Source organism: Lontra canadensis, unplaced genomic scaffold, assembly GCF_010015895.1.
Source record: "Lontra canadensis isolate GAN:19392208 unplaced genomic scaffold, GSC_riverotter_1.0 scaffold26, whole genome shotgun sequence".
Classification (NCBI taxonomy): Eukaryota; Metazoa; Chordata; class Mammalia; order Carnivora; family Mustelidae; genus Lontra; species Lontra canadensis.
Window position 1 is genome coordinate 1111854 of NW_022631020.1, and position 25403 is coordinate 1137256.

At 53.0% G+C, this 25403-nt stretch overlaps 1 protein-coding gene across 4 annotated transcripts in view; it reads right to left on the minus strand.

Moving 5' to 3' along the window:
* FARP1 (FERM, ARH/RhoGEF and pleckstrin domain protein 1) overlaps positions 1-25403 on the minus strand; it is a 271268-nt gene that overhangs the window by 2400 nt on the left and 243465 nt on the right. For all 4 annotated transcript variants that reach the window (XM_032864124.1, XM_032864126.1, XM_032864127.1 and 1 more), the window contains exons 17-24: positions 20049-20130; positions 12112-12349; positions 9963-10093; positions 5783-5851; positions 5495-5584; positions 4926-5008; positions 4737-4849; positions 3443-3609 (exon numbers count right to left, since the gene is read on the minus strand). In XM_032864124.1, coding sequence (XP_032720015.1) covers positions 3443-3609; positions 4737-4849; positions 4926-5008; positions 5495-5584; positions 5783-5851; positions 9963-10093; positions 12112-12349; positions 20049-20130 — 973 coding nt within the window. The remainder of the gene's footprint in view (positions 1-3442; positions 3610-4736; positions 4850-4925; positions 5009-5494; positions 5585-5782; positions 5852-9962; positions 10094-12111; positions 12350-20048; positions 20131-25403) is intronic.

Consider the following 25403-nt stretch of genomic DNA (forward strand, 5'->3'; position numbering starts at 1 on the left):
CTTGAGCTGCTGTCACCCACCTAAATGACAGGTAATTCACACCCTCCTGCCCCCCCCCCCCCCGCCACGGTGACCTCTGTACCCCAGGTGGAAGGTAGGAGCACCTCACGCTTCCTCCGCTGTGCCTGCTGTCCCTCGGAGAGGAGGCGGAGTTCCTGAAGTGCTGCTTCTCACCCAGGGACCCTCCCTAGAGGGGGCGCGGGGAGCTTGGTGCTCCCCGATTTCCGACTTCACGCCCCCGAATGGTAGCACAGGAAAGGCCCCATCACCTCAGGACAACACGCTGTCGGGTGCTGCGCGCCACCTAGTGGCCGTGGCCGGAACGCCGGCCTGCCATAGCAGGCGTCCAGCCTGGGCCCTGCACATGTGACTCTCCCCTCAATGAAGAGTCATCCCCGGTCCACACTGGCCTTCCCCAGGCGTCCTGCTTGAGCTCCCCAGCTCGGAGGCCCGGTGGGGGACACCTGGAGCACAGGCTGCACACCCTGACCCCCCGCACCAGGGGCCCTGACCAGCGGGTCCCTCAGCACCCTGGAGACTGAAGGAGGCAGGAGATGGATGCTGGGGACAGACTCCCAACCTGGGGGTCAAATGGGCAAATTACTAAAAAATAAATAAATAAATAAATAATACACCGGAGTCTACTTTATTCTTCCAACACACATTTTTAAGGTACGCAAACTTCTTTCTCTTGCCTCCTGGCCCAGGGACCTTAAAGAATTTTAAGTGTCTCTGCCTGGAGTTGCTCACTGCCTGATGCGGGGGGGACAGAGGCTACCGGAAGCAAACGGTGCCTCAGGCCGAAAGAGCCCCGGAGGTAGACAGACCCACAGACAGGTGGGTTCCCACCCACAGCAGGAGTTCCAGGCAGAACACCCCCCCCCAACATCACCCTGCCTGCCACTCACCCACGGGCGAACAGGAGAAAATGGGGTGCTCGGAGTGCCAAGCAGGTGATGGCAGCAAGCAGGACTGGGGGAGCCTCACACACGGAGCTGAGTCACACCCAAGGCAAGGGGGGAGCCCTCTCCTACCGAACCCACACCCTTGGCTGGAGCCCGGTAGGTCCTCCTCTTGCTGCCGGCCCCACAGCGTGCTGCGGCCCACCGTGACCCAAGTCCAGGCAGGCGCGTGGGAAGGCTCTAACCGCCACCACCACCGTCTGTCCTTTCTGGAACATGCCATGTTCCAACCCTCTGAACAGAGTTCTCTTTCCCTGCTCCCCACTGTCTCAGTGGCCACTGGGGTCACCAGCTACACGCAAACCCCCCACTCCGGCTTTACTCAGCTACACTTCTGTCCCTGTCTCAGGTCACATGGCCCTGAAGCCCTTCTACCTCTGTTCTCGAGAGGCTGAAGCCTGCGGGCAGATGACTCAAGTCTGTGTCCGACCAGTTCTCCTCAGCCACGTTTACTGGGTGGGTCACATCCTTGACCCCCAGGCAGCTGCTGCCCCGAAGTCTCGCTCCCCTCCCAGCAGCCTCTGCTCCTGGACTCCCCAGCGGAGGGAAGGCCTCTGTGCTCTGCCCTCGTCCTGGCACACGCTGCTGCTCAGTCTTTACTCTGGATCGCGTTGCATCCCCCCCCACCCCCCCGCAAAGTTCTGTTCCATTCCAATGGGGGCCTTATTTGGAACTAGGGTCTCCACGGGCGTCAGAGTTCGGATGGGTCCTACTGGAGTAGGGTGGCCCTAAGGCAGTATCCAGTGTCCTCATAACACCTGAACACAGACACAGGGACCCCTCCCCATGGGACGGAGACCGAGACTGGGGTGATGTGTCTGTAAGCCAAGAGACACCAAAGATGGTGGCAAATACCGGAAGCTGGGGGTGAGGCACGGCGGGGCCCTTCCTCAGCTCCCAGCAGCCCGGCGAGGTAAGCGGCCCTGCTGTGAACCAGTTGGGGGGAACGTGTTACGGCAGCCAGGAGAGCCAGAACCCTCACCCCGCCCCGATTCTCCCTCTCTGTGCTTTCCCTTCCCTCCTGGTCCCTGCCCACCTCTCCCCAGGCCTCTAGCGTCTGCCAACTCTGATCTAAAACACGGCAGTGCTCCATGGCTTCCCAGCACCGGACTCCTACGTCTAATGTGTACCGCTCCCCTCCCCCATGCTCTTGGCTTCCCTACCACGTTCGGGTCGCTCCCAGCCCATCTTCACGCTTCCCCAGCTATCCCCCGTACTCCTCTCCACCCGTGAGGGTCCTGCAGGAGTTGCGAGGGGAAGAGGGTCCATTGCAGGGGTGGGGGGGTCCTCAGCAGCAGCGGAGCCAGGATGGAAGGCGTGGCCACTCCCTCCCCATTGCCCAGTGGGACCAAAGGGCCTGGGGAGGGAGACGTGGCAAGGGCCGGGGGCACGAGCCAATTCCACACCGAGTTCACCTACATTATTGCTATCTTAAACCCACACACCGCGGGGCTTGCAGTCACCTCTCGGGGGGCCAGTGGACTTCCCTGATGGGCCGGACAGTCTACAGTCTGAGCTCATCAGGCCAAGTGACCAAGTCAGATTGTCGTCGCCAGATAACATTAAACCCCGTTCTTAGTTCATGGGCTGGGACCGACCAAGGCGGGCCTGGATCTGGCCTGGGGGCCGGTTTGCTGACCAGCTCAGTACACAAGCCTGACCATGTAGGCCGCTGGGCGGGCCTGTCGCCCCGGAGGAGCTGGCCTTACAGTGCCTGGCCCCCAGGACCTACCTGACGTGGGGGTCGCTGCGTTCTGGAGCGGCCTGCATGCTTCCAGGCTGGCAAAGGGGGTTTCAAGCCTGCCAAGTTCCCGAATCCCCTGACATTCCTCACCTGCCCCCAACCCCCGTGCGTGGGAGAAGCTCTAGTTCCAACGTGTGAAGGGAGGCAGGATGCTGAGTACAGCGAGCTGGGCAGAAGGACGGAGTCCATCCGTCCCCTTGGGGTTGGAGCCGAGGGGCCGTTTACTGGCAGCCCCAGGAAGGCCTGGTGCCAGGGGGCACTGGGGGAGCCCCGGGTGGCGCACCTGGGGCCCAGGGCCTGCCCCTCACACGGGTGCTCCCAAGGACGCTTTCAGAAACAGGCGTGGCTTTCGGCCCCCCTCGCAGGGAGACTCCGGAAAAGCAGTGTAGAACCCTGATGGTCACCCCCAGAGAATGATTGCAGATCGTCCCTAGGGACTGTCCCTAACACCACTGGCGGGCCCCCTGCTGTCCTGGCTCAGGGTCTCCCGTGACACGTCCTAGGCCAGGCCTGTCTCAGAACTCAGAGGTTTTCAGGTGTGAAGAAGGTAACCCAGCGCCTCTGCTCATGGCAGCCCGGCAGCAGGGGCAGGGGCAGCCGAAGCCAACATGGCTCCGTGGTCCCACCTGGCCCCGCCGTGTCCCCCTCCTCCACCTCCCTGAACACCAGTGACCAGCTCCGGGAGGGGGACGATCACGGCTTCGGGGCCTGGAGAACACCAGGATGTGGTTCACACCTCCACGGCGACGCTGAAGTCCACCATGGAGACGCTGGTGTTGCGATGCCAGCACACGTGTACCGTCGTGTTGCCGCGGGGTGGGGCCTGGCGCTCCAGCGACGTGCGCGAGGCGCTCAGGTCGTCCTCCGACTCCTGGTCTGCCACCGTGGCCTCGTCCGGGGACTCTGAGCGGTGTGACAAATGGCCATGCTTCGGATCTCTGCCGGCCAGGAGAAGGACCCCGTCCCAGACCCTCCCGGGTGCCGGATGGGACAGGACGGCTAAGGGCATTCAGCTGGGGAGCCCCTGCACCCCGCCCCGAGCAGGAGGTCACACTAGCAGCCATCTCCTCGTCCAGGTCCCACCCCGTCAGCCCCTCTGCCAGGGAGCCCCGAACACACCTGGGCACAGAGGCCTGGGGTGTTTGCCCAGTCAGATGGCCTTGGGTCCTCTCCCTACTGCCGGCGGTAGCACTGTTCTAAGGGGTGTTTGAGCGAGTGGAAGTTCCTCGATTTTTAGGGTTATGAAACACAAATGTCTATCAACGACAGCCAAACTACAGAAAGAGCCCAGATGTCTATTGACCTATGAATGATTGAAGAAGAGGTGGCGATCTAGCCACCGGAATATTACGCGGCCATCACAAAGGTGAGAGCTTGCCACTGGCAAGTACGCGGATGAACCTAGGGGATACTGTGCGAAGTGAAATAAGTCAGAGGACAAACACCATATGATTCCACTCAAGAAACAAAACATGAACATAGGGGAGGGGGAGAAAGCGGGAGACAAACCACAAGAGACTCAACTACAGACGACAGACTGAGGGTGGCCTGAGGGAGGTGGGTGGCGGGATGCGCTGGATGGGGAATGGGCACCCGGGAGGGCGCTCGTGATGCGCACCGGGTGTTCTGTGCAACTCATGAACCACCGAATTCTGCTCCGGAAGCCAATATTGCACAGTACGTTCACTAACTGGAATTTAAATAAAACTGGGAAAAAAACGTACAGGGAAGAAGTAAGACGTGTCAAATCGGTACCAGCAGCTATATGGAAGTACTTGGGTTGGAGGGCCTTCTTTGTTTTCTGTCCTAGAAACTTTAATTACATGATTTTGTACATATGTCCATAAAAACTAGGAATAAAAAAGACTAAACACAAGTGTCCGTCACAGAGATGGGGGCCGCCGGGAATGGAACAGGCTGTCCCCGCTCCGTGAGCGGGGGCTGGGCCCCCTCCATGGCCAGCTCCTGGAGGTGGTGTGCCCGTGCTGTGGAACACAAGGAGACCCCCCCCCACCCCCGCCCACACTTACTGTTGTCAGGGGGGCTGCTGGCCAGGAACTCAGGGGTGGGGCCGCTGCTTTTCTCTGCCAAATCAATGGCCATCTGGATATCCTCAACCCACTTTTCCATCTCGGACCTGGAGCTGAAGAGGCAGACGGCAGGTTTTCAGAGTCCGGCAGGGAAAGGGGCCGATGGGAGGGGTCGGGTGTCCGCCTTACCTGGCCGCCACGACGACGGACTGCCGCTGGCCCCGGAGGGTTAGGCAGTGGGGCACACCCCACTCGTCCTCGCTTTCCTCGATCTGTGGGACGAGTGTGCATCATGTTACTGCCAAGAGGCAAGTGGGACACGTGGTGCATTTTCAAACGTTCCCCGAACTGGCTATGGCTCAAAGGAACCACAGAGGCGTGGAATTGCTTTTTGGCAGTGCCCATAAACTTCCCTCTATCCGGTGGCGGACAGGTGGCCCCCGCTCGAGGGGTGGGCTCCACTGCTCTAGGGGCTGGTGAGAATGCTCTTTCGGGGGCCCCGGGGCCAGGCCTACCTCATGGCCACGACAGCTCGCTTCCTCACTTGATTCTAGAAGGAGGTTGCCCAGACATCTCACGTGCAGGAGGAGCCGTGTCCCGAGCCCCTCTTAGGGAGCCCGAACAGGGCCAAGGGGCCTAGTTCCGCCCCTCCCTTCCCTTCTTCAGGTAGCGGCCTCCCCTTTCCTCTAGCTCGGCCTGCCCCCTGCAGGCAGTGGCACCAGAGGGGCCATGATCGCATGCCCATGGCGCATACTCACGGTCATGCCGTACAGCGGGAGCTGTCCATGGACTTTAAACTGATTCGAGGCCGTCAGCCCCCTGCTTGTGTACAGCAAGACGTCGTTGAACTAGAGGAGCAAGGACAAGTGCGGCTGAGATGGACGGGCTCCCCTAACCCACAGGTGCACAGACTGCGTCTTCAGAACCTGGCAGGGCAGCTCCCCAACCGCAGCTGCTCCTCCTGCCTCCCCGGTGGCCCAGGCCCAGCCCCATGACTCCCGTGGGGCCCCCCATCACCCTGAAGACCGACGGCTCTCGGCACTTACCAGGAAAAACATGCGCTGCTGGAGTCCCTTGCCGGAGAGCTTGCTGAGGCTGCCCAGGCGGATGAACTCCTGCGGAGCACACAGAGCCCGGGGCTTGGCGGGGAGCACGCGAGTCCGCGTCCTCATGCCACGCTCCCGTTCCAGCGAGAACCACAGCGATCCTAGTTACTGTTCACTGAGTGCCGCCGTCCCTCCCAGGAACCCACGAGGCGGGCGCTCCGATGGGCTCCATGCAGAGAAACCAGCGCTCAGAGGCCACGACAGTGTGGCTCCATGGCCAGTGCTGGGGCGGGGGGCAGTGGAAGGTGGGGGGTGGCAGGGTTTCCCGCCACATGCATGGTTGGGGGGCCGGTGTCAGGGCGCTGGGAAGACAGAGAAGCCAGAGGGGAGTTATTCCTAACCCAGGATCGCTCCGTGACTCACAGCTCTGGTTCCTGGAAACCAGTAACTGCTCTAGGATAAAACAGCCAGAAGCAAACGTGTCCAAGGAATTCCTCCTCCCAGATTAATAAACAACTGAGGGCCCAGGTCATTTGGGGGCACTTCAAAAATAAAAAAAAAAACAAAACCCTAAGCCCCACAAAATTTTTTTTTATTGTAAAATACACATAAAAATGACCGTTTGTGACCTTTAGTGCATTCAGAAAGTGTCATAAAAATGACCGTTTGTGACCTTTAGTGCATTCAGAAAGTGTACGCATTACTACTCTCCAGGTCTGGACATTTTCATCACCCAAAAGGAAACCCGGTGGCCCTCAGGCAGTCACTCCCCACTCCTGCCTTTCCCTAGCACCTGGCTCCCACCAATTTTTTTTTTTTTAATGGATTTGCCCATTCTGGATATTTCCTATAAATTCAATCTTGTCATATATGAAGTTTTGTTGTGTGCCTTCTTCCCCTCGGCGTGTTTGCAAGCTTCATGCACATGGGGGTACATATCAGAGCTCCCCTCCTTCCCGTGCCTATTTCCTTGTATGGACACATCACACTGTGTTTATCTACTCACCTGAGGATGGACACTTGGGGTTTTTTGGCTACGACAGTGTTGTTATGGACATTCACATTCAAGGTTTTGTTTGAGGGGGCGCCTGGGTAAGCGTCTGCCTTCAGCTCATGATCTCAGGGTCCTGGGATCAAGCCCGCATCAGGCTCCCTGCTTGGTGCGAAGCTTGCTTCTCCCTCTGCCTCTCCCCTCTGCTCATGCTCTCCCTCTTTCTCTCTCAAACGTAAATAAATAAAATGTTTAAAAAAATTTTTTTGTTGTTGTTGGAATACCTGTTTCCAATTCTTCTGGCTATATACTAAGGAGTGGAATTGCTGGTATGTTAACTTAGTAAGGAGCCACTAAACTGATCTCCACCGTGCTACTTCTAACCCAGGGCTGCAAGTTCATTGATGTTTTTCACATTCCTCCTGTGGAGGTGGGGGCTCTGCTTCCCTTCAGTATGGGTGGGCTGGTGACTGATTTGACCAACAGCGTGTGGACCTGCCACTATGTGACTTCCAGGATGAGGTCATAAGACCACACGTAGCCTCTGCTTTGTCCCTGGGAACACTTGCTCGTGGGACCCTGAGCAGCGCACAGCATTAAGACCAGCCTGAACCGAGGGCCAGTCGGGCTTCTCACGGGCTCCCTGGTGCATAGTCAGTCCCAGTTGAGCCTCCAGATGTTCCTGCCAGGTGTCAGCCTCTGACCCTCCAGGCCAGGCCAGCCCGTCTGGGACCCCTGTCAGGGCGCAGGGAGCGGAAGAACCACCTGGCTGTTTCCCTCCAGAGGGAAATCCAGTCCACACCTCTGAGTTTTAACCAAACGGAGGCTGGCCCAGGACAAGCTCTCCCTCAGGCACACAGTTCTTAGGATAAACACCTTCAGGAGGGCTGACCTGGGGTGGGGAGGGCGCGCAGGGGGATGGGGTGAGGAGGGGAAGTGCCACCCTCCAGGAGGTGATACCATCGCAGACTGACCCCAGCAGGAAAGGGAGCGATTTGGCCCTGCCAGGACTCACGCTGCAGTAGCCGAGGGGGGCGTCTCCCCTTTAAATCTCAAGTTTTAAAATTCTACTTAGAGACAAATCAGAGCTTTCCTCCCACCCATGGGGGGTTATTTGTTCCCCGGAGGGCCTGTGATTCCTTCCTCTCCAGTTCATTCAGGGTTGACCTGAGGCTGGCCGATGAACACACGGACATGGATATAAGGCAGTCGGTCACCAGCTCCCCTGCTCCAACTTCCCCTTTTTAAATAATCCTGAGCACACGGTAGGGGCCTTATACTAGCACCGGAGGGGAGCCTCAAGTTCAATGTTGTCCCATTTTTCAGGGAAAAAAACCGAGGAGCAAAGTGACTTAGAAACCTGTCCAGGATCAGTAACAGAACCTGTACTTAGCCACAGGCCTTCCTCCACGATGTAATACTTCATCTCTTCAAGTAACTATAGGTGGGGGAAGGAGAAAGTCACATTTGCTATTTTTACATATTAGATCTCATTTGATCCTCATGGCCTATAAGGGAGAGCACAGGACACCCATGCTACAGAAAGGAAAGAACATTCTGAGGTGGTTGAAACACTGAGGTCTGGCGGAGCTAGGACCCGAGCCTGCGACTTCCTGCTCTAATCTGCTCCTCTTTATATGGTACCAGTGGGGGCCTTGCCTCAAAAAAAAAAAAAATTTTTTTTTTTAAAGATTTTATTTATTTGAGAGTGAGCACAAGCAGGCTGCATGTGGGAGGAGGGTAGAAGGAGAAGCGGACTCCCCACGGAGCAGGGAGTGCAACGCGAGGCCAAAAATTTCTTTACAGGTGGGGTCTGTTCGCCAGGTAGCATAGTAGGCTACGTATTCTAGAACACCCAAAGTTAAGAGACAATCTCAGTAATGGCACGGCTTCCGTGTGGCTGGGTAAATGTGCTTCTTATGTGAAGCCCACTAGAATGTTCTCCCTGGCAGAGCTGAAGCAAGCCCTGGCTTTCGTTTCCACCTGTCACGCCCCACATACACCTCTTCTGACCACCTCTCATGACTAGTGTTCCCATCAGTTTTGTAACTGGGCTCTCCTGTCAGAGACCCAAACACACGTGCAGGTTCCCTCGACTTCCCCACATTACAGACTTCGTTTCCGGGGCAGCTGCCTGGCAGCCAGGACGGAAAGCCCCTGGCATACTGGACAGAGCACCTGTCCGAGCAGCAGCAGATATGGGGGTGGGCGGCTCAGGTCATGATCTCAGGGTCGTAAGATCGAGCCCTGCATGGGGGCTCTGTGCTCCGTAGGGAATCTGCTGGAGACTCTGTTTCCCTCTGCCCCTGCCCACTGCTCACGTGTGCATGTGCGTTCCCTCTCTCTAATAAATCTTTAAAAAAAAAAAAAAAAAAGGCGGATGTGCAACAGACCAAAGGCACCAGAATTCTCTCTGGAGCCCCAGTTCATGTATACCTTGAAACGGGGCAGCTCTAGGGATAATGATCCCATAGACAGAGTGGATATACCGCCTAATATTTTTTGATCCCTGGGCAATGATGGCTTCTTAGGAAAAGAATCAGAAGCAGGCAGGTTCCCTGTGTCTTCATGTCCCCCTGGCCTGTTAGGGGTGTGTACACGCGTGTGCAGCGAGGCCCTGCTTCCCCGTGAGGCCGGGGGAAGGTTAACAGCTCAAGTGAACGCGAATCTCTCCTAGAGCCATGTTCTGCCTAAAACCTTATTTTAATTCTAAATTAAAATTATGTTATGCACAGAAAACTGCATCTCTTAAAAATCCTTTTCATCCTCACACAGGAATTTACGTGCTTTGGGCGCTAATTTTCCTGTGTCTCTATCACCATTTTGCCCCACTGTTTGTTTGTTTGTCTTTGTTTTCGCTTGGCTTCCATTTCCATTTCCCTAACTTTTAAAAACTAAAATAAGCTATCTCAATTCCTCTCCAGATATGGTAGGAAGAAAGAAAATTAGCCAATCAACAGGTAAGGAGAAATAGTAGACCAGGTGGTCTACGGCTTGCTTATCTCCTTCTGACACAGAATTTTCTAGTGATTCTGTCATGGTCAAGGCACCTTCCCAGTTGCGTTGTAGCTGGAAGAAAGCCCCTTCACTCAGGAGGAGGGGGTTCTTAAACCAGAGTCCAGATTCAAAAGGTTCAAATGTAAGTCACTGAAACACTGCCTTGCTGGCTTGGTTCCAGCAGCGGCTTACCCTTCCTGGAATCACGAGATTGTCGATGCCGATCAAGTCCTTCTTGAGTTCGTGTAGCTTCTGGAAGTTCTCCATCTTGATCATCGTACCGTGAAGCTGGACCACCAGCTCAGTGATCTCTGCCAGAGCAGCTAACAAAGCGAACACAGACACGGTGGCATGAGTGGCAGACCGGGGTCCCCCCCCCCGCCACACCCCAGTATCAGCCCTCTGGGTCACATCCCCCAGTAGCTGAACTAAATTAGAAGCCGTCCTCCTTGGGGGAAACACTGCTATTCCTAATACAAATTTTTCACAAATAAAAAAAAATGGCATTATGTATTTATTTGCTTTACTGGAGTTTCCCAAATGCATTCTAGAAATGTAAAAGATCCCTTTGTAGCTACGTGGTGGACGGCTGTCCTCCCGTCGGAATCACTTGGCACAGAGAGGCAAACCGTAGGGGAAGAAGCAGGAGGAGACCTGGAATTTTTCCCTGGGGCAGAGGTTTCTACCCGCCTCCTGTTACCCAGAAAGAACAGAGCATAGGGAGGCCACAGAAAATCTGGGGCAAAGGAGGGACCCTACTGATGTGACACTCTGGGGCACCTGACATCCAGCACCCCCCCGGCCCCAGTTCTTCCTTCTGCACCAATTACACCGTTTACCAAGATGACTACAAAAGGCAGATTTTGGAGTCTGGACACATCTCCCTCATGCGGGGACGTATCTGATATGGAAAAGCAGCTGATGCCCAACTAGTGTGAGTTTAGTTTACGTAAATCCAGAGTTGCTGAGCGTTTAGATATTTCGGTCAGGAAATACTTGTCAGTGGTGGGGGCGGGGGGGCGGGGCTGGGCGGCACAGCTGATTAAGTGTCTGCCTTTTGGCTCTGGTGGGATTGAGCCCCTGCTGGGCTCCACGCTCAGTGGGGAATCTGTTTCTCCCTCTCCCTGCGCCCCCCACCTGCTGACACATGCACACTCTCACAAACGAATGAATTTTTTAAAAAATTTAAAAAATATTTAAAAACCTCATCTGTAAGTTTTGTCGACATATCCTAGGATACCAAAGGATCGACTTTTCTGCAACAAGCCCCACATCCCCATTTCCTTCCTTAAAACCCTCCCTGTCTTCCCTTGGCTCTTCCTTGCAGTCTTGTGGGGTTTATGAGACCCCAGGGGACCTGGTCTCTGTTTACTTTGCCAGTCTCGTTTCTGCTGCTATCCCTCTGTGTTCTACGTAGAACTTCTTTCTGGAATGTTCCATAGTCTCTGTCCGCTGTGGGCCTCTGTATGTGTTGCTCCCAAGTCTATCCAAGAAAATTCCTTTACTTTATGCATTAGATAAAAACTTAAAATAACCTTACGTTCAGGGCGCCTGGGCGGCTCAGTGGGTTAAAGCCTCTGCCTTCGGCTCAGGTCATGATCCCAGGGTCCTGGGATTGAGACCCACATGGGGCTCTCTGCTCTGCTTCCCCCTCTCCCTCTGCCTGCCTCTCTGCCTACTTGTGATCTCTGTCTGTCAAATAAATAAATAAAATCTTTAAAAAACTGTAACCTTTCCTTCAGAAAGCTCCCCCTGGGCTCTGGTGGCTGGGTCAGGTCATAGGTCAGTCACTGCCCAGATGTCCTGCCCTCTGTGGCCACTAGCTGGTCCTATGAGTGGGGGCCACATCCGCGTTATTCTCTCTCCTATGCTTAATACACAGCAGGTGCTCAATGAGTACCTGCTGTAGGAGAGACCGGCCAGGAGCCAGATCACGAAGATTTAACTGCAGTCTGAGGGAACTAGGGGTCACCCAGGTTTTAAGCACGAGAGTGAGAGGTACATTTAGAAAAAGAGGTGACAGATGGGAGGTGTTCATAATATCTTAGGAGAGAGATACTGGCGGCCCAGGTATCTCATCTGTAAAATGGGGTAGCAGTACTCCTGTTGTTGCTGGTTGTTAAAGGAGCGAAGGCGCCGGTGTCACTAAGATACCTGGTGCGGTATCTGCGCCGGTGCCGAGAGAGCGACACGGAAAGTGACAGCGTCAGGACACTAGCACAAGACGGTCAAGAATATGGGGTCTGGGTCCGGGCTCCGAGCCATCTGCTCTCCCGCTGTGTGACTCCGGGCACGCCCCTCAACCTCTCTGGTCCCGCGCGGCGCCCCGCCCCCCGCTCACCGCGGCAGTCCCGGAAGTCGGCGTGGTGCGGCGGGTGGTGCTTGCACAGGCGCTCCAGCAGCCGCTTGTAGTGCACGAGCCGGTGCAGCGGGCGCAGCAGGAAGGTGTTGAGCGGCAGGTAGCACACCTTCTGCAGCTCGAAGTCCCGGCACAGGTTCTCCAGCCGCCGCGAGCCCCGGATGCCGGTCTCCAGCGCCTCCAGAGCTTCGCTGTGCTTCCACAGGTGAACCGCCAGTTGCTGGGGTGGGCGGGGGAGACAAGTGCGCATGCGTCCCACACGGCCAGCCTCTCCTAGACGAGGCTCGCTTTGGCTTCCTTTTGTTCTACCGTCCCCACTTCGCTATGTATTTGATAGCGGCAGTTAGGTTCTCCGGATGAAAGAAAAAGCTCTACTAAAGCATTAAGCCGCTGACAAAGCTTAAGGATTTTGGAGGAGGAGATGGAGAAGTAATCTCGGAGGAGAATGAACAAACAGGAGCTCTTTCAGGGGCCCGGTGGTTTTCTTCTAAATGTCACCAGATGACAAATAGACCAGGGCCCATTCAGTAAATGTCACACGGTTACCACTGTGCCTTTCTGTTTAACTCACCCCTTTCGCTTACCCGGGAGTATCTGCCACACGCCCCAGCTCTTCTCAGTCCTAGAGAGCTGGGTGAGAATTAGACCTGTGCCCTGCTCTAGGGGGTCCCACAGAGACACTGCACGTGACCCTTTCTTCAGGCTCCTGAGCCTTCTCCTCGACCTGTCTGGAAACTTCCTGACTGAAAGCCAGTTTCAGCAAAAACCTTTTTTGTCAGCCTAACCCTAACCCTACGGCCTGGATGTCTGGTCACCTCTGACATTGGGTTCCTCATCTCTCATCATCTCCAGGTGATACCAGATCACCCCGTCTTCAGCAAAGAAGGCTGTTAGGTTGGTTCAGCCAGAACCCGACTTACCCCATGTTTCCTCTGCATATATTCCCATCCTCTGACCCCCTACCCTGCCCCTTGGCTAGAAATGCCCATGCTGTCTTCAGAGATGAGCCCAGTCTCTCCCCCACTGAAAACCCCACTGCAGGGGACTCTACCCCAGTCACAGTGGTCCTGAATAAAGTCTATTTGACCATCTTTAACACATGCTGTTGAAGATTCCTTTCCTGTTATGGCTCATGGTGGAGACTAGCGAGGGTAATAAAGAACAATAAAGCATTAATGGGGGAATTCAGTCTTCCCAGCAGGTGGGGAAGATTGCAAGGGAAGGAGGTTTCCAGACAAAGGTAATAAGATGGGCACAAGTGCACCGAGGTCAAGAGAACGGTTGTCCTCAAGACTCACTACCCAGGGGCGGTCTTGCTACCCGTGCACCGCTCGCCCCCACATCTACATTTCAACGTCCCACAAAGGCTTCCTAAGGAGCCTGAGACATAGCAAGTCCGGTGGGAACCCCATGCTGCCTGCCTCAACCAGGGCCGCCCTGAGATTCTCTAGCCTCAGGATGAGTGCCACCACCAGCCAGTGACTCAAGACAGGGAAACCAAGAGAACATTCCAGATTCCCCCATTTTTTGAATCCTTTACCAAGTTTTTCTCATTTTACCTCCTTAAAACATCAAACCTTTTCCTATTCTTCTCCACATGGTCACTGCCCTGGTTTTGGCCTTGTGCTGCCTACCACCACGGTGGGGTCTCCTTGGGGGCCTCTGCCTCCACGCCTCACCCCTCCACCACTGATACAAATCGGCGACGGAGCTCAGCTTGTGGCCTCTTGGATGGAACATGATGAGAGCTCCCCCTATCTTGGGACAACCTCCAGAGTCCTTGGCAGGGCACAGAGGACCTTTAGGATATAATCTCCCTACCCCTCCTGTCTTGCTTCTAGCCTCTCATCCCAGGGCCAACCTGAACTTGAACGTGCCCAGCTGTCACATTCAGAGCCTCTGCACACGACACTCCTCTGTTTGGACTCCTGCCGGCCTCGGCAACTCCCTGGACACCTGCCCGCCTCCACCAGTTAGGGACTCCTCTGTCTTCCTGTACTTAGGCTATATTTGTCCCTCTTAGTCCTTATCACATGCTCTCCCCTGCTTGGCTTGTTGACTACTTTAAAAAAATATATATAGACTCATAGGAACTTGCAAAGAAATGTACAGGGAGGTCCTTCGCTCAGCCTCCACCAGCATTACCATCTTGTGACGACCGCACAACGTCAACGCCAAGAGACTGACATTGGGCCAACCCGGAGCTTGTCCGGGTTCTACCAGCTATGCACACCCTTGAGCGCGTGTGTTCTCGTGCGTGTGCAGCTCTATGCAGTATTACCACGTGCACAGTCCCCTATTAAGAGAGCACGTCTGATCAAGACAGCATGGTACTGGCACAAAAACAGACACATAGTTCAATGGAACAGAATAGAGAGCCCAGAAATGGACCCTCAACTCTATGGTCAATGAATCTTCAACAAAGCAGGAAAGAATGTCCAATGGAAAAAAGTCTCTTCAATAAATGGTGTTGGGAAAACTGGACAGCCACATGCAGAAAAATGAAATTGGACCATTTCCTTACACCACACACGAAAACAGACTCAAAATGGATGAAGGACCTCAATATGAGAAAGGAATCCATCAAAATCCTTGAGGAGAACACAGGCAGCAACCTCTTCGACCTCAGCCGCAGCAACATCTTTCTAGGAACATCGCCAAAGACAAGGGAAGCAAGGGCAAAAATGAACTACTGGGATTTCATCAAGATCAAAAGCTTTTGCACAGCAAAGGAAACAGTTAACAAAACCAAAAGACAACTGACAGAATGGGAGAAGATATTTGCAAATGACATATCAGATAAAGGGCTAGTGTCCAAAATCTATAAAGAACTTAGCAAACTCAACACCCAAAGAACAAATAATCCAATCAAGAAATGGGCAGAAGACATGAACAGACATTTCTGCAAAGAAGACATCCAGATGGCCAACAGACACATGAAATAGTGCTCCACACAACACCTAAAGAACAAATAATCCAATCAAGAAATGGGCAGAAGACATGAACAGACATTTCTGCAAAGAAGACATCCAGATGGCCAACAGACACATGAAATAGTGCTCCACATCACTCGGCATCAGGGAAATACAAATCAAAACCACAATGAGATACCACCTCACACCAGTCAGAATGGCTAAAATTAACAAGTCAGGAAATGACAGAGGCTGGCGAGGATGCGGAGAAAGGGGAACCCTCCTATACTGTTGGTGGGAATGCAAGCTGGTGCAACCACTCTGGAAAACAGTATGGAGGTTCCTCAAAATGTTGAAAATAGAATGACCCTATGACCCAGCAATTGCACTACTGGGTATTTACCCTAAAGATACAAACGTAGTGATCCGAAGGGGCACGTGCACCCAAATGTTTATAGCAGCAACGTCCACAATAGCCAAACTATGGAAAGAACCTAGATGTCCATCCAGATGAATGGATAAAGAAGATGTGGTATATATACACAATGGAATACTATGCAGCCATCAAAAGAAATGAAATCTTGCCATTTGCAATGACGTGGATAGAACTAGAGGGTATCATGCTTAGTGAAATAAGTCAATCGGAGAAAGACAACTATCATATGATCTCCCTGATATGAGGAAGTGGAGATGCAACATGGGGGATTAAGGGGGGTAGGAGAAGAATAAATGAAACAAGATGGGATTGGGAGGGAGACAAACCATAAGTGACTCTTAATCTCACAAAACAAACTGAGGGTTGCCAGGGGGAGGGGGGTAGGGAGAGGGAGGTTGGGTTATGGACATTGGGGAGGGTATGTGCTATGGTGAGTGCTGTTTAGTGTATAAACATGGCGATTCACAGACCTGTACCCCTGGGGATAAAACTATATTATATGTTTATAAAAAATAAAAAATTAAAAAAAAAATGCCTGTCCGGAAAAAAAAAAAAAATGAGAGCACGTCTATCATGTTCCTATATCCTTGGGGCCTGATGCACATAGTAGGTGCTCAGTAAATGCCTGTTCCCTGCGTGCACTAATGAGCAGATGAGGGGCACGTGGCTGGCTCAGTCACGAGAGCATGCAACTCTTGCTTTCTCAGGCCTGTGAGCCGGAGCCCCATGTTGAGAGTAGAGGTTACTTAAAAAAAAAAAAAAAAAAAGAAAAGGAAAGAAAAAAAAAGAGTAAATGAACCCATGCATGCACCCAGCCGAGACAGGATTCTTGCAAGAACCTGAGAGGCAAGTTCATGGTCACCGGAGCACACAGTGGAATGCAAAGATCAGGGGAAGGGCCTGGAAAGATCATCCAAGGCTAGACGATGAAGGCTTCCTTCGTCACGTTTTGGGTTTGGACTGCATTCTCCCAACCAGAGAGACACGGGAGGGCTCAGAGCCTAGGCAGTTGGCCTGCAACGGAAATGGTGCCTGGGAGCTCAGCTCGCTGTGGGGAGGGGAGGCACTGGGAAGCAGGTCAAAACGTCCAGCGGAGAGCAAATGGAGGGCCAGAAGGAGAAATGCGGTAGGAGCTGAAGAAGGAGAGGGGGCAGGACTTGGACACTCGAGGAGACAGACGGCTCAGGTGAAGGTCCCAGACTGGATGAAAGGTGGATCTTTTATTTGTGTGATTTCGAAGAGCCTTTGTGCCACTGGGCGGATGTTTCCGGCTGGAAGTCCACAGCAGGAGCCCGCGATCACAGTCTGGGTGTGTGACTTTCAGGCGGGGATTGCGGCCCCTGGCCCCCCTGCCTCTGTCATGGTCACGAGTGGAGGGTCGCTCACCCCCCCACTGCGCCCTTGAAAATGCAGGTAAATACGTGGCTTTGTGTGTTGGGGCTTGGGGGCAGGAAGGACCCTGCGAGCTGCAGATTGCTCTAAGCATTTTGGACAAGTGCTAAGCTGGCCTTCTACATCTCTAGAACTTTCTGCCACCCTCTCTTCTTATTTCATAAAAATTCTTTAAAACCAACTATAACCACTACAAGAAAAAGCAACCCAAACAAAGTCTAAAAAAGGCTGCCAGGGGCTGTGTGAGCCTCTGCACCTATTTTAATTTCACTCGCACAGAGCTCCATGCTATAAATGCTCACGGCACCCGCGCACCAACTCACACGCCAGCAGCTGATGAGGCCGCCTCAGTGCAGAAATGCCAACTCACCAGGCTCTGAGCACAGAAATGCCAACTCACCAGGCTCTGAGCACAAACCAGGGATGTTTTAGGAGGTCTCAGGTGCGAGACGAGGTGAACAGAGAGGAGGCTGGAGGCCCGCGTGTGTCAGCTCTCTGGGGGTGAGCGACCACAGACAGCTGGTAAACCGGACAACTCTGGGGGCTGTCCCCAAGGGGGCAGGGAGTGGGCTGGTAGGTGTCCAGCTGCTGTCCCCGGAGGCCACGGCGGAGGCCCAGCCTCCTGGAAGGGAGTAAGTGCCAGGGGGAGCCCTCCCTGGGCAGGATCATACAGCGGGTCCTCGAATAATGTCAGGGTTCAGAGCATTTAACTTTTAGTCCCCCCAAAACTATTAATAATAGCCTCCTGCTGTCTAGGAGCCTTCCGGTCCACACAAAGAGTTGACGATCCCACAGTGTTTTACCATCACAGGGAGTGCGACACACATTTAGGGGACCCTACTGGGTTGACGGAAAAAATTCTGCCTGTAAGCGGACCCACGCCCTCCAAACCGGTGTTGTTCCAGGGTCCGCTGCCGTGTGAAGGGAGCATGGGGAGCAAAGGGGGAAAACCCAACTGGGCCAAGAAGACAGGCAAAACGTGGGAAAAGGAGCTTCCTGTGAGGAAAAGAACAACAGTGACAAACACGTATTGTGTGTGAAAGAGAGAGAGAAAGATCTTTAACAAGCAAAGAAGCTTGGAGAGGCTGCGCCCTGTGTGATTCTGACTCTAGGACTTTCTGGAAGAGGCAGAACTATGGAGACAGGAGAAGGTCAGTGGTTGCCAGGGGCTGGGGGAGGGGAGCAACGAGCAGGCAGAGCAGGGAGGGATTTTCGGGCAGCGATGCTGTCCTGTGTCCTCTTGTCATGGCAGGTACGCGACGTTCTGCACTTGGCAAAACCCCACAGGACATACCACTCCAAGAGTGACGCCTCATGTAAACTGTGGATTTTGGGAATAAAAATGTCCATCAGTTGTAACAAATACACCAGAGCCACACAAGACGTTAGCGTAGGGGTCATGGTGTGCGAGCGCGCACGTCAGTGGGCAGGAATAGGGGAGCTCTCTGGGAGCTCTCTGCTCGGTTTTTCTGTAAACTTCAAGAATTGCTTTAAAAAAGTAAAATAGATTACGGGGCGCCTGGGTGGCTCAGTGGGTTAAAGCCTCTGCCTTCGGCTCAGGTCATGATCCCAGCGTCCTGGGATCGAGCCCCGCATCGGGCTCCCTGCTCTGCGGGGAGCCTGCTTCCTCCTCTCTCTCCTGCCTGCCTCTCTGCCTACTTGTGATCTCTGTCTGTCAAGTAAATAAATAAAATCTTTAAAAAAAAGTAAAACATATTAATAAAAAATACAACGGAAAGTACAAAGATGTCTGTTAGTTACATGGGAGTTTTGTGCAAAACCCTGACTTACGGCATTACAAATACCACAGCCCCGGAACCTCTTAGATAATTCTTTGCATCTATTGCATAGGATTCTGCCATCCCACTAGCTTCCAGGGCCTCCCTCTCTCATCTTGCCCAGAGGGGAGTGTTGCTTTTTGAACACAGAGAAAAAGTGAACACAGGGCCTACAAAATAAGATCTTGATCTTTAAGAGAAATAGGAAATCTCGAGAGTAGCCTTTCTTTCCCTGTGTTCTCCCATCTGCCCCCCACCGCCCCACCGTCCTCCCTCATGAGAAAGATCATTCTAAGGGGGGAAAAGTGAAGCACTCAACAACTTAGCAAGATTCTCGGGAATTAATTCAAACTCTAGTGGTAACTTTCATTGTACACATGTCTTAGACGTTGGCTAGTGCTAGACGGACAGATGGCTGGTGGGAAATGGTGTCGGTATGAGCAGCCTGCCCTCGGTTATTAGTTAAGGCTCTTAGACAGGCTTCGGGCAGTCAAGATGTAGGAAGATCGCTTTAAAACGCAGAGGGGCGCCTGGGTGGCTCAGTGGGTTAAAGCCTCTGCCTTCGGCTCAGGTCATGGTCCCAGGGTCCTGGGATCGAGCCCCCATCGGGCTCTCTGCTCAGCGGGGAGCCTGCTTCTCCCCCACCCCTGCCTGCCTCTCTGCCTATTTGTGATCTCTGTCAAATAAATAAATAAAATCTTTTAAAAAATAAAAATTAAAAAAAAAGTAAAATGCACACAGATGTATCTGTATTCAAAAGGTAAGGTGTGTGAATCAAAACATTCTATATTAAAGGGATGAATGGGTTAAAGTGAAAATGTAAAAATGAAAATTCCAGATATAAGAGAGGGGTAGATTTCAAAAATGAGGTGGAAGACTGGCTCGGTGGGGACTGACTCCTTGTACTTCCATTCTTTGTAACCAGCAAGCAGGTTAGAGCTCTCGGCCTGGCACAAAGACTTAAGAAGTCATAGGATGGAAAGAATTCCTACGTGGTTCTGAAACCGGTATTTCTGCCACACTTAGACGACACCAAAAACAACGGACGAAAAGTGAAACGTTCTGTCAACCAAATGTCTTGTCTACCTAATTTTTTAAAATGGTTCTGAATGATTTATTCACAGAAAATACCTGTTGTTTTGATCATCACACAGAGTTTTTGAAGAGAAAAAGGACAAAAAGTGTCCCCCCCCCCCCCCGGCCAGGTGACTGCCTTTTCCTTTATGCTTCCAAATAAAATGATCTGGCAAGACAGAGGGGTTTACGCTGAGCTGTGTCATCCCTAGAAGGTCAAATCCAGTCCTGTGCGCTTACAGACAGCGGTGAGAGCCCAGGCCTCTGACAGCCCCGCCAGTACTGTCCCCAGGAAACGTGCTGCACCCCGATCCCAAAGCCACTCACCTTCATGCCCTGAATGTTCTTCAGCAGGACATCTCCGATTCTTTGGTAATCTCCTCTGATGTGGGCATTTGAGCGGCCTTCCCTGAGAACAAAGGCAAAAGGTGGTGGGAAACGAAAGCGTTAGCAGTGGAAAAGCTCCCTGAACGAGTCCCAGCCCCAGGATCCCACCAAAATAGCGACCTTCCCATCTCGCTTTCCAGTACCTCCCCCTTCTCTGGGTATCACTGAGTATTAGCACCGGAAGGAGACCTGGAAATTTCCCCAGTCATTCTGCAGCCAAAAAGAAGTCGACTTGTTCTTTGTTAAAAGATGGGGAAGAACTATTTTGTCATCATTTTAATTTGGTCTCATTTTATAGTTTCTCCCCATCCACACTTGGGTGATTCTGGCGTCATTAGAGCAGCATGGAGATCACCAAGAGACCAGGTTTCTGCCTCTAAGAACCCTTAGCCTAGAGCAGACAGAGAGCTGTGTGCAAAGCCCTCAGGAGGGGAAAAACAGGACTGAGGGGGTGCAAGGGACCCATGCATGAGGAGGTGGGAATGGGTGCAGAAGTAGGCAGGACAAGGGGTCCTAGGTATACGGAAGGTCCAGACTCCCCCCACCCCGACCTGCCGGGTGATCGCTGACGAAGATGTGGGCACCTTCAGCAGAGTTTTGGGTGTATTTTGTTTACATTTCTTAAGGCTCTGGGCTGCAGCCAGTGTTGATAAGCCAGGGGCTTACACACCAGAGGAGAGGAATATCGGAAATGGCAGGTAGGTACTGAGCACGGGCTGCCGTGCTGAACACAGTACAAGCACGAACTCACTGACCCCTCATGGTGGCCTCATGAGGCAGGTGCCCTCTGGACCACCCTTAAGCAGTTTTAGAAACCGAGGCACAAAGAACCACGTGGCTTGCCTAATGTCAGCTTCCACAAGATCGTAAGCCTGAACTTGAGCCAAGGGGGTCCAGCCTATGCCCCTCCAAGCACGGCGCCAGTGATATGTGTGAATTGAAGCATTGATGAGAAAAGAATATTCCAGAGGCGATTAAAACACCATTTACAATAATGAATCTGGCTATCATCTTTAAACCAACTGTTCAGGAAAGCTAGAAGCCAACTTCAGTGAAGGGGATGGGTGAGAAAGAAAAAAGGTAAAAATCCGGGCATGGCGCCTTGAGTCGGAAGTGTGTAAAACCCTGAACCCATGTCGGGACGGTTTGTGATTCAACCCCAAGGATGTCATCGCTCTATACCTCCAACACTAGGAGAGTGACCTCCCTTCCCAGCTAAAGCAGCGCTGAGCCTGGGAGCCTTCTGGAACAGTTGTCGGGATGGGCAGAGGAAGGCGGGAAGAACGCACGCGTGTAAGGAAGCAAAGCCAGGGGCTGGGAACATCGGAGGGGCTGGCTCCTCGCCCAGCCCCTGGCTTCCTACAGCAGGCCGAGAACGACCCGATTCATTCCCTCGGTTCTAACTAAGCATATGCTGTATGGATGACGTCACACGGGAGGTGGAGCCTGCAGACGCCCCTCCCCCGGTGGCCGATGACATCACATGGGAGGCGGAGCCTGCAGACGCACCGGGTAGGTAAAGCTTCCCTGGGATAAAGGGACAGAGAGTGTCCATGATGCTCCCAGCCTGGGTCCTCAGGGCTTCTGGACGCTTTCTTCAACCCATTCCTTCTTCCTCCACCCTGACACAGTATCCCCAAACCTTCCCCTTCTTCTTAGCTGCCAAAACAACCATGGTTGGCAACGCGCCTTACTTACTCACTTCTCTTTCAGTTAAATATGGATTCTCTCCCCATCGCACAGTTGTTCTGCCCCATCTCAAATGCCACGGCAGGAGCTCCAGTATCCTCCCTTGTCTGTCTCTCGTATCCTCACCCGCTGGATGAGATTCCCCCCAAAATGGGGCCCCTAGGGGAAGTTCGGGCAGCGGACTCAGACCAGGCTAATCACTGCCTTGTAGTCTCCATCAGCTGCAGGATCGCGGCATCTCTGGATTTCCAGCAAACGGTTATTAATCCAGTCTCTACGGAGAAGCAGATCACTTGGCCATTCTGTCGGTCCTGACGTGTGCCTGCTTTTAGCTGCGTCTGCTGGCTGCTCTTCTCATATACTTGGGCGCAGAAAGGAGCTCTGGCCTTAAGTGGAGGCTTTCTGCCTCCTGGGAACACCCGTCCCCTGAGCCTTCGCCATCCCATGAAGCTCCTGAAGGAGCTGGAAAGCTCTCCTTCCCTTCCCTCACTGCCCCCCCCCCCCCAAACACCTGAACAAAAAGCAAGACCCAGCTCCTGAGCCACGATGTACTGATTTTGACAAAATGCCCCACATTAATAAGAGGAGGAAAGACGCGCTGAAACTTGATTTACGGTGCGTAGATACTACTTGGAACTTATGTAAGTGACCCCAAACCTTTCAAATGGGCATGCCATTTGACAGCGCAACTCAGGAAGGTCTTTACTTAGTTCGAACGACATGATTTAGATATTTTAGTGAGAGTCCTCTGGATTGGGGGGGCAAGGGGAGAAATGGGGGGAGGGGGGTCTTGTGGCTTCCTTTATATTCCTAACAAGCAATTTCCTCTTTCTCACAGATAACACCCTAGCCCAGGGGAGAATCCAGAGCTGGAAAGCGGACGCTGAGGGAGGGGCAAAGCCCAGCGTGGAAATCAAACATCACTGACTTCACTTTCTCTCTTCTTCTGCCAACGATTTCTTAAAAGAAAATGTACTCCTGTTAAAGCCTCAACGTCAAAGGGACATTTTCCTGCATTGGCTTGCTAGCAGAGCCCCGTTTCTGTCGGTGGCATCTTTACTCTTGTTTTAGAAATAGCTCCAGTTTCCTATCACCACTGCCCTGTGCCCCTGTGGGGGGTGGGGTGGTGGGGGGAGAGGGGCAGACAGTGAGGTGGATGAATTCAAAAGGGGCCAACTCTAGCGGGTGTGCAGAAAGCAGGCTGCGGCCCCGGAAGTCATCCCAACCATTCAGGCAGCTCTGCCCGCCCTTGGTACCCTCCCCTCTGCGGCACACAGGGCCGGTCCCAGCCCTGCTGTGGTTCTAGAACATGGAAGTCCTTCCACGGGAACAGGACAGACCCCGAAACTCCTGCCGCCGCCTCTAGAAACACTGTCCTGTTTTTATTCCCTGCCCCCCTATCCACACGTTCAAAGCATCTGCTTTATTACGAAGAACTAAAAGGTCATTTCATTATGAAGAACATGAAAAAAGTAATTATAACTCTTCCAGAACATCCTCCGGATGTTAACCTCCCAAGAAAAGGGTCCTTGTTTGGAAGACGGGGCCACATATTTGCTGCCTGTGCAATTACCACGCTGCAACAAAGCTGAAAATTCCTTTGACAATTTCACTTCGGAAACCCATGTACTTGGGTGCCTCCTGGGTGCTCGATTCTGACCCGTGCACCGCGATTCACATACGCCCTGGAGCAAGGACACACGGGCTCAGCGCAGGGCTGAAGGCGCACGCTGGCGCACACACGCACACACACACACGCACGCACGAATCTCCCAAGTCTTCCTGACTCTGTACACACTTCATTCACCACTACGTGAGCTGCTCACTAACTCAGCAGCAGGCAGAGCAAGAAGAGGAAGGAAAGAAGGACCAGTTCCCTGGGGGAGGGCCAAGAGCGAGGCCGTCTACAGGGTGTGGAGGGAGCCCCTGCACCCGAAGGCTTTGACTCTGACCCCCCAGGAAACACAACACTGGCGGCAGAAGCAGGTGGGCAACACCGACGGGAGAAATCACTGTGCTCCCCCTTGCACACCCCAACCCCAGGGTCAACCAAAACTCTACGTGGAACCCTAAAACTGTGCACAGCGTGTCCACAACCTCGTCAGTGACACGACCCCCCACAGGCTGTGCTATCCCGAGAGCGGGACGTCACGTCTGGCTTCCGTCAAGGGTCAGAGAAGATTCTTTACTGCGAACGCAGGTAGTGACCAACCCCACTGGGCTGTCCAGGTAGTCTCGTATAGTCCGGGCGTGTTCAGTAAGCACTCAGGCCTCCCCTTCTCACAACAAACGAGGCATCATCTCAGACCGAAGCACAAAGCTCCAAGCACCTCGGAGCTGGGGCGCGGCCGGCCCACCGGGCTCTGGGTCTGGACGCCCCCTCCCCTGGGAGATAGACTGAACCTTTTGAGCCCCCATTTTTAGGCCACATTTGCAAATCAAACATTATATCCTCAGCTCTTGCTAGTCCCTGGGGTTTCCAGGACTTTAAAATGAAAAAAGTCTATAATGACACATATTTGTCTATATCTAAGTAGAAAGAATAAATCTCCCATTAATGTGTGGGTGAGGGAGGGTGGCTGAGTTCAAAAGCAAACAATTTAGCCAGAGTAATCGGTTAGATTTATATTCTAGACCCAACACTTATTTATATATATTTATATGTAATACACAGAACATCTATAAATATATTAGCCACATGTAATCTATGTAGATTTCAATATTCTTTGATGGATTTTAATATCCTTGGAGATCCCTGGAGAGGAAAATCCAATTACTTTGCATTTTAGTTTGCATCCCCAGCTGTGGAAAAGATGTTCATGCAAGAGGCGTCCTCACTGGGCCTTGGGCCCTTGGGATTGTCTTTGGGCGCCCACAGGTAAGGGACTCAGTCCCTGGGCCAGCGCCATCAGAAGGCAGACAGCCTGTGCTCTGGCAGGGGTCATGCCCATCCGTGATAACCCCGGGACGCTTAAGGCTCTGGCTTTCCTTCTGGGGTTCAATACCAAGTTCCCTTTAATAAGAGGAGCCAGAGTTACAACCCCACCCACGGGCAGGCTTGACAGCACCCAGGTGAGACCTGACGCGGTTACCGGGGTGCAGTCCTGTCCATGAGCCACCTGTGAAAATGTGACAGGATGGAAAAGGGGTCTTAGACTCACCCGCCACCTGGAGGGGGCTCGCTCTCAAGTGCTGTCCAGCAGAAACCCAGCTGCGGTTCAGGCAACTGGAAAAATTGTTTTCATTTCCCTAGGAAAGCAGCTTGCTCTCAGAGCACAGTAGGCTCTACAGCCAGGACAAGGCAGAAAATCCAAGGAAAACTAGCTCCCACATAGGACGGGGAACATGTCTTTTTACGCATGTGTTAAAAGGAGACAATGACCACCACCCCTGGAAGCCCAGACGGACACTGGAAAGCCCCCAGAGCATATAATGAAATCCCAGGGTCCTCTATATGTCCTTCTTGGCTTTGAAACAAACATAAAAATTTAAACTTATATAAATAAGCATACAAGCGATCCCCCCGCACAGTGTACGGGTAAACCCCCCACACAGATTTTTTCCCATTGTTTAGGCTAATTTTTCTCATTTTTCTTCCACTGTTTA